The sequence below is a fragment of the Brassica napus genome, chromosome A3, assembly GCF_020379485.1.
Source record: "Brassica napus cultivar Da-Ae chromosome A3, Da-Ae, whole genome shotgun sequence".
NCBI lineage: Eukaryota > Viridiplantae > Streptophyta > Magnoliopsida > Brassicales > Brassicaceae > Brassica > Brassica napus.
The window spans coordinates 22,828,611-22,844,505 of record NC_063436.1 but is presented as its reverse complement, the minus strand read 5'-3'; the positions used below and the strand labels follow the sequence as shown (position 1 = coordinate 22,844,505).

At 33.1% G+C, this 15,895-nt stretch overlaps 3 protein-coding genes across 3 annotated transcripts; 1 reads left to right on the top strand and 2 right to left on the bottom strand.

Annotated features, from left to right (window-relative positions):
* Window positions 1–5,054: 5,054 nt before the first annotated feature.
* LOC106440053 (NDR1/HIN1-like protein 12) lies at window positions 5,055–6,070 on the bottom strand. Its single transcript, XM_013881636.3, has one exon. It carries the CDS (start codon window positions 5,817–5,819, stop codon window positions 5,193–5,195), a length of 627 nt encoding a protein of 208 aa, XP_013737090.1. The 5' UTR covers window positions 5,820–6,070; the 3' UTR covers window positions 5,055–5,192.
* A 2,532-nt stretch (window positions 6,071–8,602) lies between these two features.
* On the bottom strand, window positions 8,603–10,207 carry LOC106444333 (NDR1/HIN1-like protein 10). The gene has a single exon (XM_048776772.1). The coding sequence runs from the start codon at window positions 9,800–9,802 to the stop codon at window positions 8,900–8,902; it is 903 nt and encodes a 300-aa protein (XP_048632729.1). The 5' UTR covers window positions 9,803–10,207; the 3' UTR covers window positions 8,603–8,899.
* Window positions 10,208–13,580: 3,373 nt separating this feature from the next.
* Window positions 13,581–15,470, top strand: LOC106440054 (E3 ubiquitin-protein ligase PUB22-like). Its single transcript, XM_013881637.3, has one exon. The coding sequence runs from the start codon at window positions 13,956–13,958 to the stop codon at window positions 15,225–15,227; it is 1,272 nt and encodes a 423-aa protein (XP_013737091.1). The 5' UTR covers window positions 13,581–13,955; the 3' UTR covers window positions 15,228–15,470.
* The last annotated feature ends 425 nt before the right edge of the window (window positions 15,471–15,895 follow it).

Here is a 15,895-nt window from a genome sequence, read left to right as displayed (position 1 = left end):
ATGAAAATTTTCCATTAGTGTAGACTTCAACTAAAGTCTACTAAACAATAACTTTACGTAGACTTAATAAAAAGTCTACTAAAATATGATTTTATTTTTTATCTTATGTTTTTCTCATAACTCTATCTTATTTGGCAGGTACTTTTTCCAAGACTTTATTTGAAGCATCAAGATTATGAAAAATCAAACATACTCAAGAATACTTTTTAATATATTGCTCTGTAATAACTTTCATAATAAAATATTAATTTTTAAATAATTTTTTAATGCATAATCTATAAACATTGTATTCATTTTTAGTTGTTTTCACTTGTATGATATTATTAATTTTTTGTTAGATATCAATTTTTTCACAAGATCTAACCAACCAAACAAGTAAAACCACCATAAGCTAAAATAATAACTAACACACATGTGAGAAGAAGAAAATCTATACAAAATTTTCCCAAAAATTTTCAAGAATAACACTAATCAAAACAATTTGCAATAAGTATCAAGTGTATAATTATAACACATTAAATTGTGAAATTCATCCAAGACCATTAAAATTTTACTAACATACACTGTAAAATAATTAAATCATGAAAAAATATGATGAATAATACACAAATACACTTTTAATAGAATTTACGACGTAGACTTCAACTGCAGTCTACATTTGTAGATTTACAAAAACGTCTACACTTATTATTTAACATATAGTCAATCCAAATTTTTTTAGTGTATTGGCGCAGGCTTGATACACAAAGGCGTACAAAGTGTGTCTTAGATAACTCGATCAAGTTCCGTACTTGTCGATTATTCGTGACAGGCATAAGAGGAGTATATTCCTATTCGGAGTCATTTGTTTTAAATGATGTTTGGTAAGGAATAGGTTAGCACCATCTTCTCAATTTTGTTGTCCAGATCATAATCTTCTTGTGTCATTTCAAGAAGTTTACCATGTGTACAGCCATCATGCACAAGGAACATTCTTCAACCTTTCCGATTCTTCATCCTTTTCGAATATTTTGTCACCCAAAATGTCTTTGGCCCATACTTCACACTCGCTCTAAGTTTCCAACCACATCCTTGAACACGACACTTAGCCACATACAGAGTTTTTGTTGTCTTATATGCTGAAAATGTAAAATTATATTCCACAGTCACCGACTTCAGCTTTGAAACAAGCTCAGCCTTACTAGCAAAACTATAAACGAAGACTTAGAAATACGTCTACAATTATTAGCTAACAACATTGTCAAATCAAATGAATTATACCTTCATAATTATAAAAAAAAAAATTATTTTCAAAATCACTCAAACCCATTAGGATTAACTAACACACACTGTCAAACAAAAAAAACTAGAAAAAATTTAATGAATAATACACAAATTCACATTTTTATAGATTTTTCTATGAAGACTTAATATTTAGTCTCTGAAGATGTTGACGTTCTTTTCAGTTTACAGACGTAGACTGTCAAATAGGTCTACTCTTTGGGTTGGTTTTTGCAATTGACCATTTTACGGGTTGCTTTCTATAGTTGAATAAAAGTTGTAATTTTGTACATGTAGACTTTCATTTCAGTCTACAATTTAAAAAAGTTACTTTTTGCAATTGACCAGAATTCATCCAAGATTTGACTTTCAGAACTAGACTTCATATGCAGTCTACATGTTTGAATTTTTTTGAAAGATGTTAGTTTTGCAATTGACCAAGTTTGACTTCAAATCAGTAGATTAAAATGAACGTCTACGGGTGTGTAGACTTCTTGTGAAGTCTACTCTCAAATCCGACGGGTTGGTTTTGCATTTGACCAAAATAAAAAAGTAGACTTTATACGCAGTCTACATTTTTTTTTTAAGATAAGAAGACTGCATATGAAGTCTACAATTTAATAAATTTTTGATTGCTTTTTAAACTTTTTGGTCAAACACAAAACTAACCTATTCCACGAAGTCAAAGTTTTGGTCAAATGCAAAACTGACCTTTTATAGACTTCGTTGGCAGTCTACATTTTGTAGACTTCCGTTGAAGTCTATTTTGAAAAGTCAAAAGTTCGGTCAAATGAAAAACTAACCTCTTTTAGGTAGACGTCTTAGTAAGTCTACCGAAAGTTTTATTTTTGTTGTCAAAGGTAAAGACGGAGACTACTGGGGAAGTCTGCGTTAGAAAAAAAATTTGTCTGGTCAATTGCAAAACTAACCCGTGCGTTGACAAATAGACTGCATCGTAAGTCTCCACGGAGGCGTAGACATACAAAACAGTCTACCGTCGCGACACAGATCTGAAAAAGAACGAAAACCATGTAAATAGTTACATTTTTCATGTGTAAAGCTCGTTTCCAACCTTTTCAACCGTCCAAACTCCAAATATGAGCAAAAAGAAGCATCTTTAACGATTCACTAATGAAGAAACTCGAAAATATGAAGTTTGTGATTATGAAAATGATAGTTATGAGAGTTTTTTAGATGGAAATGTAGAGGAGATGAGAGAAAATGAATTTTTTGGGTTATAATGAGAAAAAAAGTGGTTGAAAATTGAATTTTAGAGCTTTAGAGCTCAAAAATGGTGGTTCATGGTGGTTGGAAAAATTGATGATGATGGCATTTTTGTAAATAAGAAGAAATGGTTAGGGTGTATTTGATTTTTTGTTAATTTCGAAATTAATAAAAAAATAAATAAAAATGGCAATTTTGTGAATAATTCAAAAACATAAGGATAGTATGAAAATTTTATTGATGAATAGTATGGACAAAAAAAAAGGGATTGGTTTTGGGTTTGACTTGAAAATATGGGTTGGTTTTGAAAAACACCCTCTTACCTAAGCAAAAAAAAAGAGAAGAATTTTAGTCTCGGGAGTCTCAAACTGCATCGGCCAAAATGCTGTTCATTTATTTGTTGTAGCATTAGTGTTCAGACGCGGGGATTGGTTGTATCCTTCATTGTTCAAAAGTTTAGCTGCTACTTTTGGTGAATTCACAAGAATATGCTCAATTTAGAGAATGATGATCGATATTGGCTGTATATAATTGAACTGGTTACTCCATGCTTGCTGTTCTTTATTATTGGACTTAAGGATGATTTATGAGGTCCAATAGTGAGGAAGATGAGGCCCATGTGTTTTATGGTTTTATATCCGATGGTGCAGCGTCATTTCTTTTCTTTTTATATACAGTTCCATGAAAAATCCACTTCATACTATAAAGTAGATTAATTATGCCCAGGGGCGGAGGCATGTTAAGGGTAGGGGGGTCAGCTGACCCCGGTCAATTTTAATTATCAACAACGTTTTCTAATAATATTTAGTATTGACCCCAGTCAAAAATTTCACCTGACCCCTATGTATTTGAAACCTACTTTAATCTTACTGAAAGTTTATGCATTTCATCACTATATCCATGTAAGTGGTATAGATAACGTAAATAAGTTTGCAAAAGTAATAAAAAAGTGTATTTGTGTCTATTAATGTCTATATCTTATACATAATTATTATTTTAAAAAAATTTAATATATAAACACAAGTTTCCATTGTATTGGAAAATTTAAGAAGTTTCTTGTTTTTATAATCAAAATGTAAATGTTTGTAGTTATTTTTCTTCCTTGCTATACATAATTTAAATAAAGTGCTATTTTGCTACAATTCTCTACATATACTAAAATAACTACCAATTACGTTGATCTTACACTAAGCAAAAATGGTTAATTTCATCACTTATATACAAGTCACTATTTAATAGTTGGTTAAACTAATTAAATTATAATTATAAGATTTGTCTAGAGATCGTTTAATTTGTTTTCACTAATAGTAAATATTTGAATGAAATATATAACTAATTTAAACAATTTTAATATTAAAGTATATATAATAATTTATTAAATTTACATAATATAATTTATATTTAATATTAAAATATTATTGACCCCGGTAGAAAATGTTTCTGGCTCCGCCACTGATTATGCCTAGCCCGAGTTTAGAATATTTTCCAACTATATAGCCGTACTAAGTGAACTACATGGTCAGAAACTCAAGCCCTTATAAATTCAATGTATTTCAATAGATAGCTATTTCTTATAACTAGGATGATCTTCCTAAAATTGTATAGCCGGTTTTCATCGGATTTATCCGATCGACTATGCCAGAGTATTTTCTACGTTGGCTGATGAATTTCCTTAGTTATAAGTTATATAAGAGTTTTCTTCCAATCTGGAATTTACTTTTCTTTAGAGAGTGTAGTTCCTATCTTTTTTGGTAAAAAAATAGAAAAGTGATTACTGTGATTTCATTGAGAGGTGTAGTTCTCATCTTTAATGGGCATATATCATAACGAAGAGCAATAACTAAGTGATAGTGATACTATATTCTAAAAGCATATGACTTACACTTTTCAACCTAAAATCGACATCATCAACATACAACAAAGGTGGATACTTAAACCTGTTTAATAGACTGACTAGATATTGAATGGTTTTAGGTTTTTGCCTCTCTAAAGCATTCCGACTATTTTAGTACTTCAGGCCTCTCTTTTTTTTTTGTCACAGGTACTTCAAGCCTCTTAAAAACAATTTTTCTAATAGATATCTCAAGCTTAACATAAAAAAAAATGATAAAATATTGAAAAATATGAAAAAGATTTTCAAATGAGAATTATTATGAAGCCTACAAAATTCTATGAAAACATATTTATAAATTTTAAGTGATCTATTTTTTAGTATTAAAATTTAATTACATAAATAAATTATATGAAGCAGTATAATATATTCTTTAAATTCTTTTAAAAGGCTTTATCGAGGTGCTCTAACACTAACCCATCAAAAATATGCTACTTTATCCTATAAAATTATTATGAGCATATATTCGGACTCTACGATCTATATTAATTTCATAATTAATATTTCATTCGCATCATTACTCTCTCTAGTCTCTACCAACAACATATTCCGCTTCACATTGCCTTTTAAAACTTGAAGAAATTACAGTCTAGATATTGCTGCTATGATATTTTATATCTTTCATAAACTCAACAGCGAATCCTACTGAGTTACTGTCTTCTATGTGGTCACAGGATTATTGGTGAATACGAAGTAGTAAACTTATGAAGATAAAAACAAAACAAAAAAGCAAGTACAGAAACACAAAAAGAAAAAACAGACCCAATCCTCCATTTATTTCAACTCAAGTAGATTTACAATCAACTCCGTCAAAGTTCTAAACGTTCACACTGCATTTAGTAACCAACGTATACTTAACGGCGCTATCACCGACAAGAACACCAGCAGCTTTGTTTCCAAGATTGATGTAAGCCGGACACCGAACATGTATATGATACTTCCCTGTGATCAACGTCCCTACTTTCCACCGCACGCGCCCATCGGCGCGTATCATCAGCCCTACGAACCCACGACCTTGCTCATCTCCCAACGCGACGGAGTTGTACGGAGCGATCGGAACAGCGGTTCCGTAAACAAACGGAGACCAGACGTTGTCTTCTTTGTGGCCTTGATACGTCGGAGGGATAGCTGTCCGGAGAGTTATCTGCTGGTTCCGGTAAGTAGCGTAGACGTGGAGACGGTCGTAGTAGATTCCGATCTTGGAGTTAGGGTTACGTGATGCGAATGTGATCTGGAAGTTTGTGGTGAGGAGGTTTGGTTGCGAGAGGTTGAAGGCGAAGACGGTGGCGTCTTGGAGGATGAATCTTGGCTTAGTGGGCCTGAGTATGACCCAAACTAGGAAGATGGTAATCAGAACTATGATGATGAAGGCTATTACGGCGGCGCAGATTCGCCGGACGGCTGCTTCTTTGCCGCCACCGTGGTTACCACAATCTTTCGACATCTTTTATTCACGGTTCTGCCACTGGTGTGTGTCTCTCTTTCTTTCTTTTTGTTTGGTCGTGACTAGTGATGATGGGAGAAAAACAATGCGTCTGAGAAAGATGGTTGTGTATATTTATATTCTAAATTGTGTGTAATAATGGCATATGTACTATGCGCGTTGTGTTTAAACTACAGCTTCATTTAAGTTCTTAACTAATCTTTTTCAGTTGATCAAAAAAAAAACTACTCTTTTTCAATAAATTATTTTTTAGCAATAGTACCGTTTTAGTAATTTCACTATACTCGTGAAGAAATGGTTGTAACTTGTAAACACACGTATGCTCAAAGAGAATAAGAAAACCTTTTTAAAAAGAATACATGAATGTTGATATAATGCACAATGGTTATTTGTTGACATTTAGTTGAGCTTTTAGCTGGCTTGTCAATTTTATTTTATTTTGTTTTATTTAGCTGCGATGATGTATCTTATTTTATTTTGTTTTATTTTAAGTTTCACTCATGATTAATTCTGTTCAAATATGAGTCTATTTTGGATTTATTATTTTGGTATAACTATTTTAGTTTAGACAAGAACATGGCGCATGTGACATATTTTCTTATTCTAAAATTACAGTTTTTGTAAATCAAAAGAATTCAGTTCAAAGATAAATTTATTTTCGGTGTTAGATGTGTCATTTTATGGTTGGTTTTGGTAGAATATTCTAGTATTAAAACATGGCGTATCTTATTTTATAGTATCAGTTTTGAGATATTTGAGATCTAATACAAAATAAAAAAAATTAATGAAATGCTTACAATATTATATAACATTTCATTGGATATCGATTGCTAACCATATAAATCCTTGGTGGTTAATACTTCAAGAACACTCAGCTAAATCTTTGGATGACTTATATTATGTCTATCTCTAAAATGTTTTTGAAAAAATAAATATATAAAAGTTACTTTGTATCGATGAATTGTTGATAACGATTAGTTAGTGTATGGGATTTGTTCCTTTCAGTTCTTCTCAATTGTACTCATCGCTTTACTTCATTAATCTCATTCATGTCAAATATAGTACTAATATAAAACGTCACCTACTCGGCTAGCCCACCAACTCTTTCTAGTTTTTACCCAACAAGAGTGAATGCAACGTTAAATCCATATATATAAGAGAATATATCAATCTTATCCTAAATAATGATATAATAGCTAACATTCGTGCAATGCCCAAGCAAATTATAAAGCTTTAAGGCTATAGTCTATAGATATATAACTAATTATTTGATTGATATTTTTGATCAACAATATAACGTGTTTATTCATATCAATGTGTTGCGCCTGCGTTGGGTGTTGGCTGTTGACTTGAAAACAAAACACGTCTCCGCCTTTTCTTCGTTTTACAGAGTAGGAGTAGGACCCACGTGGTCATGTTACAGGCTGCAACTTCTATCTCCACAGCCCAACTAAAGACTTCGAATCTTTCTTAAAGTTACATTTGATCATAATGCAAACTGCAAAGTGTCTTTTCCTTCGTTACATTTCCATTTTGTTAGGTTTATTACATAAAGACAAACCACCAACCCTTTTATTTCTATTTAAATTACGCGTTCATTACCAACCAATCTATATAAATCATTGATATAGATGAATAAATAAGTACTATATTTACATAGCATTGGCCTTTTGTGTTAATGCAGTGTAGATAATCGCATTTGATTGTGAATATGTAACACCATTATAAGTAAATATCTTGCGTATTACCATATAGGCGAAAACTAAAATAGGTTACGTGCATGCCTCATGCTTGGTTTAATTAGTTATGATTTAACTTTTTCGTTTCAAATAAACAATTCATAAGTTTGAAGTTTAACTTCTTCATATCTCACAAAATGTACATACATATTGCTGCTAATTTAGTAAAGCATATTACAAAAATATGTTATGTTTAAATCGTAGTAAATCAAACAAAGAAAGTACATAAGAAATGCTAATGGTTTGTTTTGTATAAGATTAATTTTTTCTTACCGATATTCAGTATAATAATCAACGTAAACCTCTTTTTCCTAATAGTCTTTAATCATATTTAAATGAACCACTTCAATTTAAAATATTCAATTTATAACACAATAGAAAAATCAAGTATGAACTTAAGTGATAATTTAGAGTTCTAATTTTCATATTTGCATTATTTATAAAAATAAAAAGAAGTAAGTTTTAGAAGTGGGAAAATACTATTTTTACCCACCAAAAAAAAGTTTAGCCTAAAAAGTTGAAAAATTGACAAACAGGCAATTACTAACATCACAAAATCTTCTAAACTAACATTAACTTTCTTTATTCGGGATATATATATATATATATATATATATATATATATATATCTCAATCTCATATATATATTTTTACTCCACTACACATACGATCGAGACTCGAGTGATTTCTCTCTGTGCATTCTGACGCAATCTGATACACAAAACTAGGAGAAGTTTCCATCATGATGATGTTTCAGGTCCAACAAACCTGGTCCGTGTTCATGAGGACCCAACCCATGAATAGTATTATATTGTTTTTTAACTGATGGATATTATTATATTGTTTATTAATAATTTATATGAAAGTTATATATATGCACCAAATTTAGATCTATCACAACTAAAAATAAAACATATCCAAATTTTATGATACATATTTAAATCAGCTAATCATTATCATTTCACAAAACAAATAGATTTGGGCTTTATAGATTTTTTGTGTTTCACTTCATAATCGGATTTGAACAGCCACAAATACTTTACAAGATACATATTTTGCTCTCTTAGTTATCTCCAATATTTATCAATCAACCTCGATCAAACAGTCCGTGGATTGAACGAGTCATACAAATATATCTGAATCAAGGATTTATATCACATTCTTGTTGTACTCATTCAAAACGATTACAAGATCGATTTAATAACGACTGGATTTTTTTTCTCCACCTAGAACCTAATTTTTTTTCCTTTGTAACTTCGTTTACTAGGTTTCTATACCTTGTAAACAATCAAACATTACAAGAGAGATATCAAGAAGAAGAAAACTTCCAAGGCAAAAGGATCAAACGTAAACCAAACAAGGAAGAGGCTTAGGCAACAAAACGGCACCGTTTCCTGATCCTCCTTCAAACGCAACTTTCAACTTCCCGCAAAACACCTTAAGTCCTCTTTCCCGCGCCGACCAACCATCGGTTTTAAAAGTGACCGAAACAGCCATCCACAGGTTAAACGACACCGTTCCCGTATCTCTCTCTTTCTTCATCTCTTCCCCGACCCAGCTTGGAACTTTCCGCTGTCCCTCCCCTCCCGCCGTTAGGGTTTCTCCTATCAAAACCGATTTCTTGGTCTCCACGTAAACCGGCTGGAAGTACTCCATGGCCAAGAAATCTTCTTCCGCGACCGCGTTTTGGTTGTAGATGAATCCTTGGATTCGATTGAAGTAGCTTGTTAGTTTCGTGTTCGGATTCTCGACGGTGAGGTTAGCTGTAAACTGTGCGGAGAATACCGGTTCGGTTAGGTTGAAATTGGAGACGGAGAAATTGGTTACGGAGAAAACCGGTATTTGAGGACGGAGGACGAGCCATGTTATGGTGGTGGAGATGCAAAGGAAGACGGCTATAAAGACTAAACCGGTGAGGATTCCTCTGAAGAAACCGGACGGAGGGGGTGTTTGGTAAACCGGGTTTTGCTGAGGTGGGTAAGAAGAACCGTAATATGAAGCGGGTGGGGCTTGTGCGTAGGCGTATTGGTTGTGGTTGTAAGGTGGGTTTGGGTAGTTTTGGTATGGGGCTTGAGGGTAACCAGGAAAGCCCATAACGGGTGGGTAAGATTGTTGTTGCGTTTGCGTTGGAGGCGGTTGAGATTGCGGCGAAGGCGGTGGTGGTGGATTGGTGTCGCGTTCAGAGGTTTGATCCGAGCCCGAATCATTTTTGGGATGAGTTTCTTCTTCCGGAGGAGAAGGCATCGTTGTGTCTCTACCCTCCCCTCTCCGTTGTCTCCGATTAATTTCCTGAAATTAATCAAAACTTTCCAGGAAAGGATTTGGAGAAACAAAGGGGGGGGAGGTTTAGTGGAAAGCACGAAGACTAATCACGTTTTGCCAAACGTTTGACTCTTTCTTTCTTTGGCTAGTTAAAGAACAAAACAAATCAATTTGGATAAAAATAGTGAACCCGCCATGGCTGAGCTAAAAATAGATTCTATAAGGAAAAAAAGAAAAGGAGGTCCAGACCTTGGAACCGAGCCTAAGTCTCCTTCGTCATCCACTTAATATACATTTTCTTGAAATTTGATAATCTGATGGATCCTTTCCAAGAAAGGAAGTTTCGGAACGGAAGTATTAAAAGTTTCCATTTTGGGGAGAGGAATATAAAAATAGGAAAGAAAGTGACATGTTGGAATTGATTAGGGTAGATATAATAATGATGAAGAAGCTATTAGAGCATCTCCAATGGTGCACCAAAATGAGGGAAAACATCAAAAAATGAGGGAAACTCATCTCCAATAGTACATCATTTTGAGGGAAAAAATGAGTATATGAACAGTATTCCATCAAATTTGAGGGAACACTATTCACAACCTCATTTTGATGTCAAACTTTTTTTATTTACATAATGATCCTTTATTTTATGACAATTTTTATTTTATGCATAAACAAAACATTAACACTAAACATAACTTTTATAACTTTATACCCAATATGTATATACTGATTAAACTTCTTAAAATAGAATTACCAATAATTAATTATTAAAATATAATTTATAATTTTATAAATCATACTATATAATTTAAAAAATAAAATAGAAAACAATACCATTGAGATACATAACTAATACAAAGTTAAAAAAAAATCACAACAAACTTAATACAACATTTAACAACTCTAAACATAACTCTAAACATAAGAAAAACTTAATACAATATTGATGAAAATAACTTAATAATCAGGTAGGTTATTCCAGATCCACCAAGATCATTAAAATATTGACTGAATGTGATCTTGATGCACCAATTGTAGTTGAAAGAGAAGTTTCACCTCCGGAAGTTGAAATAGCTGAAGACGAAACTACCCGATTCCAAAAGTTTTTGAGTCGGTTTAGACAAATCAAGGATAAAGAAGCTCATTTCTCTCTTCGAAATGCATTGATTGATCATTTGTGGGAAAAATATAGTAATAGTACTGTTTAAGTAAAATTCTATTATTACTTTGTATGTTGTTATGTACTTTTATTAATGTAATAAATATTTGCTTTTCACAAGTTGAAGTTTGGTTAAATTGTATAATTTAAAAATAAGTGAGAATAATCTAAAATCTTATAAAATAAAAGTGTTCTTTGCAATATATAAAAATTTGAAAAATGAATATAATAAGATTTGAGGGAGAAAATAAGGGGAACCATTGGAGCAAATCACAAACTCATTTTGAGTTTACTTCATTTTGAGGGAAAAAATGAGAAAAACCACTGAAAATGGTCTTAGTGCAGAATGTATTTTACTTTCTATGCCCAATCATACTGCCAAGTGATGAAGACAAATCTTCCAACGGTATGCATTGAAGACACTGCATATTTATATTAGCTTGCACATCAAGAAAGAAGAGCTATGTAGAGAATTTAGGGGGTTGTTATTTTGTTCGAATCTGCTAATTTAACCCCCTAGTTTTCTGTAGAATGCCAATAATATGACGTCCAAATTTTCTATATTTCGATCCAATCCCATGTGGTAGCCTGTATGAAGGTGTCTATTTTCTGACCATATATTTTTAATGTAATTTAGCTGTATACACTTCATTTTCGTCTTGGCTCCATGTCAAATAAATCGTCTCTACGCCACCCATTCATATTTAAAATTTTATATTCCACCGTGGCAAAACCTACTTGGATTACCTATCAACTTGTATTAGACGACCTCAATGTGTATTATCCATCGTACTCAAATTATATAGAATAAATCAACAGAGAACAAAGACCATGCTTTCCATTTCCCATCTTGACATACTAATAACTACGTCAGCAGTTTCATTATCTAGTATTATTTGAATACATTGTATAAGTAATACTTAATTGACTTAGTGTTTTTTTTTGTAAAATTAATTGACTTAGTGTTGTTCTATATGTCTGCACTTTTTGTTTTACCATTGGCCCATATCATGGTTTCACTTGATTGACCAAAAACGTGTAGTTATCTTACATTTTCTCAAAGAAAGACAAGTCAGCGATAGTGCACAAAAGAAAAAAGACAAGTCAGCGATCTCAATTTATAAAAACGTTATTTTGCTGGCACAAAGAACAAACTCACTCTTGATAACTATTTTTAAAACGGCCGCTTGTTTCTTTACGTATTGGTCATTTTTGACGAGTGTGTGGGAATTAGTTAAATAATTTAAACAAGTTGATCAGTTACTAATGCCTTTTTACCAAATAAATAGAAAGTTTGATCAGTTACTTGTTCACATTCGTTCTCATCCGGAAGTTAATATTCACGTTAGTGGTGGGACGAATTCGATACCTTGACATTCACTTTTTAGTTATACAAAAGTGTTAGTATCGATCGATTTTCGGTTTGAAATGTTAGAAAATATTATTCGGTTGTTAAAGATAAAGTTGGGGGGGGAGGGGGGGGGGGGGGGGGGTTACAAACTATGGTCGCTGTTTAAAGAAATATAATAGTGATATTTAAATAAAACTTACATGTCTGATCAAATATCCGGAGAAAAAAAAATCTTACAGCACAAAATGTTTTTTTTGGGTACAAATTGAAGCCATTTTCATAACTCTCCCTAAAAAAATAATAAAGGGTTTCAAGTTCAAAAAATAAAATAAACGTTTTTAACTAACAAATCTCAAAATTTTATTAATCTTTTAACTATAATAAAACATATTGTTTGACTATTTTAATCGGTGCATGCAAATATTAATCACAAAGGCATTGCAATCCGAAGATATGACTTAAGAAACCCCAAGTGGTATGTAGTAACTAGCAAATTGATTCCCACCGAGACAATACATCCCCCTTTTGGTATATGCTTTCTCGCTTTTAATTATTTTTCAAAGAGATGCAATAGCAAATCAATTTATAAAAAATATGTTATTAGCAATTTTTTATTTTTCCATTAAAAAATTCTTCATCACCATTTACAAAATTTATTCTTTGTTTTATTAGACATTTGTCAATGAGCGACATCTTCTCCACTGGCACAAGGATCAAGGAGCAAACAAATACGAAAATAAAATGAAACATTAACTAAAAATAGCAAATGTTCAAAACATCGTGAAAAAGGGCCTAGAAAAAAGAAACAAAGGAAAGCATCAAGGAACATGGGTCTAAATCTATTATCAGAGATGGAACCTGAAACAAAGTACAATCCAACCGTTGATGGCACTCTGGGTTTTGTCTGCACCAGAAAAAACATCACCAAACAATAATCATGTTTTTGCTGACAAATAACCCAATAATCTTCCTCTACAATACGGTTCCAACAGTATATCAACTAGTTTTGAAATATGCTGTCAATTTTAGCTTTCTTTTTTATGAATCAAATAAATAAATTTACAATGTCACGTAGAGGATATATGGCAAGAAAAGATGCGAGGAATAAGCAAATATGACATGTGAGTAAAATCGAAAAACAAAGCATATAAACCACTTGTCTTCAACACCGCCACGACCAAATCCTCCAATGGCTTCGTTACTATTTACACTTTCATCGCCGTAACTGAATCTCTTTGACAATTCAATACTCTCCATGCGTCTCCCTTTCAAACATAAAAGCATTTATTATTGTGTTTTTTTTTGTTATAGTACCCAAAAAGTCAAATCTATATTATACGTTCCATAGTATAATAATAAATAGGACAACTATCCAAAAAGCGTTTACAAATACTTGTATTTTCCGTGTTTTGACTTTTGTAATAACTCTGAATATTTCTTCAATCTTTTATATATAAACCCTACTTTCTTCTCTCTTCTTGCTAACTTATTCAATACAATTCACATCTCATAAATCTCAACTACTACACTTTTGATAAAGCAAAAACTTCATTTATTGAGATTCTTTGTTGATCCATTTATTCATCAAGATTCACTTTTTTTCTCCATATTTTCCGGCGAGTTATATGGATCAAGAGATAGACATTCCTTGTTTCTTCCTATGTCCAATCTCTCTAGATATCATGAAGGATCCGGTCATAGTTTCCACCGGGATAACCTACGACAGGGACAGCATCGAGAAATGGCTCTTCACCGGTAAGAACAACTCATGTCCGGTCACCAAACAAGTCATAACCGAGACCGATCTCACACCAAACCACACTCTTCGCCGTCTAATCCAATCTTGGTGTACGCTCAATGCATCCTACGGAATCGAGAGAATCGCAACACCAAAACCTCTAATCTCTAAGTCCGAGATCGAAAAACTCATCAAAGATTCTTCATCTTCGTATCAGAACCAAGTCAAATGCCTTAAACGGCTACGTCAAATAGTGTCGGAGAATCCAACGAACAAAAGGTGCTTAGAAGCCGCAGGAGTTCCAGAGTTCTTGGCAAATATCGTCAGCAACTCCGTAGATACATCCAACGATTTGTGTCAGTCAAACATGTTGGAGAACCGGTTTGATTCTTCGAGGAGCTTAATGGACGAAGCTTTAAGCATACTCTACCATCTCGACACATCGGAGGAAGCACGCAAGAGTCTCTTAAACAACAAGAAGGGAACTAATCTTGTAATGACGTTGACTAAGATTATGCAACGTGGGAACTACGAATCAAGAGCCTATGCAGCTTTTCTCCTCAAGAAGATTCTTGAAGTTGCGGATCCCATGCAGATCATATTGTTGGAACGTGAGCTTTTCAATGAAGTGGTTCAGATCTTGAGTGATCAGATCTCTCACAAGGCAACGACATCAGCAATGCAGATCTTGGTGATTATATGTCCATGGGGAAGGAATAGGCACAAGGCTGTGGCAGCTGGAGCGGTCTCTATGATAATAGAGCTTCTAATGGATGAAACTTTCTCATCCGAGAGAAGAAACTCAGAGATGGCTATGGTGGTTCTTGATATGCTATGTCAGTGTGCTGAAGGAAGAGCCGAGTTTTTGAATCATGGTGCGGCTATTGCCGTTGTGTCTAAGAAGATATTGAGGGTCTCTCAGATAACTAGCGAAAGGGCGGTTAGGGTTTTGCTTTCCATTGGGAGGTTTTGTGCTACGCCTTGTTTGTTGCAGGAGATGTTGCAATTGGGAGTTGTGGCGAAGATGTGTTTGGTGCTTCAAGTGAGTTGCGGAAACAAGACTAAAGAAAAGGCTAAGGAATTGCTTAAGCTGCACGCTAGGGTTTGGAGGGAATCACCTTGTGTCCCAAGAAATTTGTATGCTTCGTTTCCTGCTTGAACAGCAAGATAGAACATGGAACGTACATGCTTGATTGATTCTCATCAGATACAAATTTTCTTCGTATAAGTTCATTCAAAAAATAGAATGATTTATTTTTGCTCAAATTCAGAATTTCTATTGTCTTTGTTATATCTTTCAAAGGCTCAAATTCAGAATTTCTATTGTCTTTCAGTTGGGATTTTCTTTATGAGATTATGAGAAACTGCAAAGAAATAAATGGAATCACAAGTTACATGACCATTGTTTCCCACTTGCTTCCTCGTTGTTGTTAAAGGCTCTTTATTTGTATTCTTCTAGCTTGTTCATTTCCACAAAAATAATGGAGACCATCTTTTTCAACTTCTCATTTTAATTGAATGGATAACCAATACGACAACATCATAGTTGTTTTAATAGAAATGTATGAATCATTTGTAACGTTTCTGACCATATGTACGTGGAAGTAACATTAGGAATGTTAATGTCCGTACGTTCGACATCTTGAAGTCTTACCCGACTATTGGTTTATGTATGGGATTTCATTATATATCGACTTCGACCACATGTACTATGTACTAAGCATGCTTTCATCCGATGACTAGTTTCTTAGGGCATCATTAACCCCGGTCTCTTAGCCAGGGTTCTTAACTCATGATTTAACATTTTTTTATTTTTTTTTTACGTTT

What these genes read in the sequence shown, in the direction of transcription:
- LOC106444333 (XM_048776772.1), bottom strand. Translation starts at nt 9,802, where the DNA reads ATGCCTTCTCCTCCGGAAGAAGAAACTCATCCCAAAAATGATTCGGGC.
- LOC106440053 (XM_013881636.3), bottom strand. Translation starts at nt 5,819, where the DNA reads ATGTCGAAAGATTGTGGTAACCACGGTGGCGGCAAAGAAGCAGCCGTC.
- LOC106440054 (XM_013881637.3), top strand. Translation starts at nt 13,956, where the DNA reads ATGGATCAAGAGATAGACATTCCTTGTTTCTTCCTATGTCCAATCTCT.